This window comes from Cebus imitator, unplaced genomic scaffold (genome assembly GCF_001604975.1).
Source record: "Cebus imitator isolate Cc_AM_T3 unplaced genomic scaffold, Cebus_imitator-1.0 Scaffold192, whole genome shotgun sequence".
NCBI lineage: Eukaryota > Metazoa > Chordata > Mammalia > Primates > Cebidae > Cebus > Cebus imitator.
Window position 1 is genome coordinate 3,779,232 of NW_016107507.1, and position 1,823 is coordinate 3,781,054.

The window sequence follows — 1,823 nt, forward strand, 5'->3', positions numbered from 1 at the left end:
GGAGAAGGGGAGGAGGGGGAGAGGGGGGAAGAGGGAGAAGGAGGAGGAGGGAAAGGGAGGGAGAGGGTGAGGAGGAGGGGGAGAGAAGGAGGAGGAGGAGGGAGAGAAGAAGGAGGGAGGAAAAGGAGGGGCGCCTGCCTCCAGGGCCCTGCTCACCCTTTGAAGCTGGAGGTGAGTCAGGCCGAGACGAGGGCAGAGTTTCCCCTCAGGTGGGCCTCAAAGCCTGGACTTGAGGGCAGCTCTAATCCACGCCCTCCAATCAGGTGACCAGGAATGACACTTGTTCCCATCTAACTCCTGGGTGCAAATGGCTGGTCCTGAGAAGCCAGTGTGCACACACAGGATCTTCGGAGTTCACCTGTGGCCACTCTGCACTGTTCCCAGCCTGGGGGCCCCACTGAGACACACCCACATCTGTCCTGGTCCCAGGGACACTCTGGGAGCAGAGGCACGGGAGCTGCTGGGGCACAGAAGCAGGTGTCTGGAGGCTCTGGCACGCCGCCAGGAGGGGAGCAGGAGCTGGGAGCACTCACCTCTGTGCTCTGCTTGGGCTCGGCCAGAGCCTCGGGGCTGGGGCTCTCAGGGGCCACTGGCTGTGTCAGGAAACACTCTCTGCAGACGCGGCTCTGCCGGCTGTTCTCGGCCTTGAACTCGGAGCATTTCCCACAGATGACCTGCCAAACAAACAGCACCTGTGACCCCAGCGCCCTGGACAGAGGACTATCCAGGAAGAGGCCAGAGGAGAGGTGGAGCGGGCGGGAGGAGGAGACTTAACACAGTGACTGGAGGGGAATGGGCTTCTCCCTGTCTGAGGGCAGAGAGCCAGGCTGGCCTTGCTGGGCATCCGGTAAGCGCCCTCCTGGCCTAGAGGGTCCAGAGTCCAGGAGTCTGCGTGCACGGGAGGAAGAATGGGAGAAGCCACCAAGCACACGGGAAGACGCCCCATCAGCGGTCATCAGGGAAATGCAAATCATAACCAGAAACCTCCTGTCACCCCTGAGCATGACTATTTTCCAAACAACGATGACAAGAAGAAAACAGTGTTGGACTGATGTGGAGAAGCTGGAATCCTTGCGCTGTTGGTGGGAAGCATCTGGTGCAGCCTCTGCTGGAAGCAGTATGGCGGGTCCTCAGAACGTTTAAACACAGCGTTACCATAGGGTGCAACAATTCCGCTCTGGGTATGCACCCAAAACATCTGAAAGGAGACTCTGAAGGGATGTTCGTACGTTTATGTCCATAGCAGCATTATTCACAACAGCCCAAAGCTGGAGGCAACCCGTGTCCATCCGCAGATGAATGGATGAGGAAGTCGTCATGGTCTATCTGTACAGTGGAATGTGACGGAGATGCACAGGGGAGCATGGGAATTTAGCCAAGGAGTGCTCCTCAGTGACTTTTCCAGAGCTCTTCCTACCTTGGACACTCCCAGCAGACCCCCGTGGACCCCTCCTGTGGTCCCTCCAATTGCATCCCATTGGTGGTCCTCTCTCTGCCTCGGTCTCCCCCCTCTGCTGGACCCTTTTCCCAGCACACAGAGGCTCCTGCTGTCTCAGGGCCACCCACACCCACTTGCACATCTGCTTCCCTGTTCCCTCCTGCCCCGCATACTGAATGCTGCAGAGGACTTGGAGGTCTTTGTTCAAACCTTGGGAAAGCCTAGCTTGAACCTAACCCTGCGGGCACTGGCTGCTAAGGGACCGTGGCGCTCAAACACTGAGGCTCATATCGAAGGCCTCAGGAGCCACAGCAAAGGGGAGAGTGTTCTCTTTAAGTAGACAGAAGGCACCCTCTTCTGGAGTCCTACTTTTTTTTTTTTTTTT

The 1,823-nt window shown here is 57.8% G+C and overlaps 1 protein-coding gene across 4 annotated transcripts in view; it reads right to left on the minus strand.

Moving 5' to 3' along the window:
• The window catches only part of FGD3 (FYVE, RhoGEF and PH domain containing 3), an 87,611-nt gene that overhangs the window by 4,183 nt on the left and 81,605 nt on the right, over positions 1 to 1,823 (minus strand). For all 4 annotated transcript variants that reach the window (XM_037745145.1, XM_017546912.2, XM_017546913.2 and 1 more), the window contains one exon: positions 534 to 674. In XM_037745145.1, the coding sequence (XP_037601073.1) occupies positions 534 to 674 (141 nt within the window). The remainder of the gene's footprint in view (positions 1 to 533; positions 675 to 1,823) is intronic.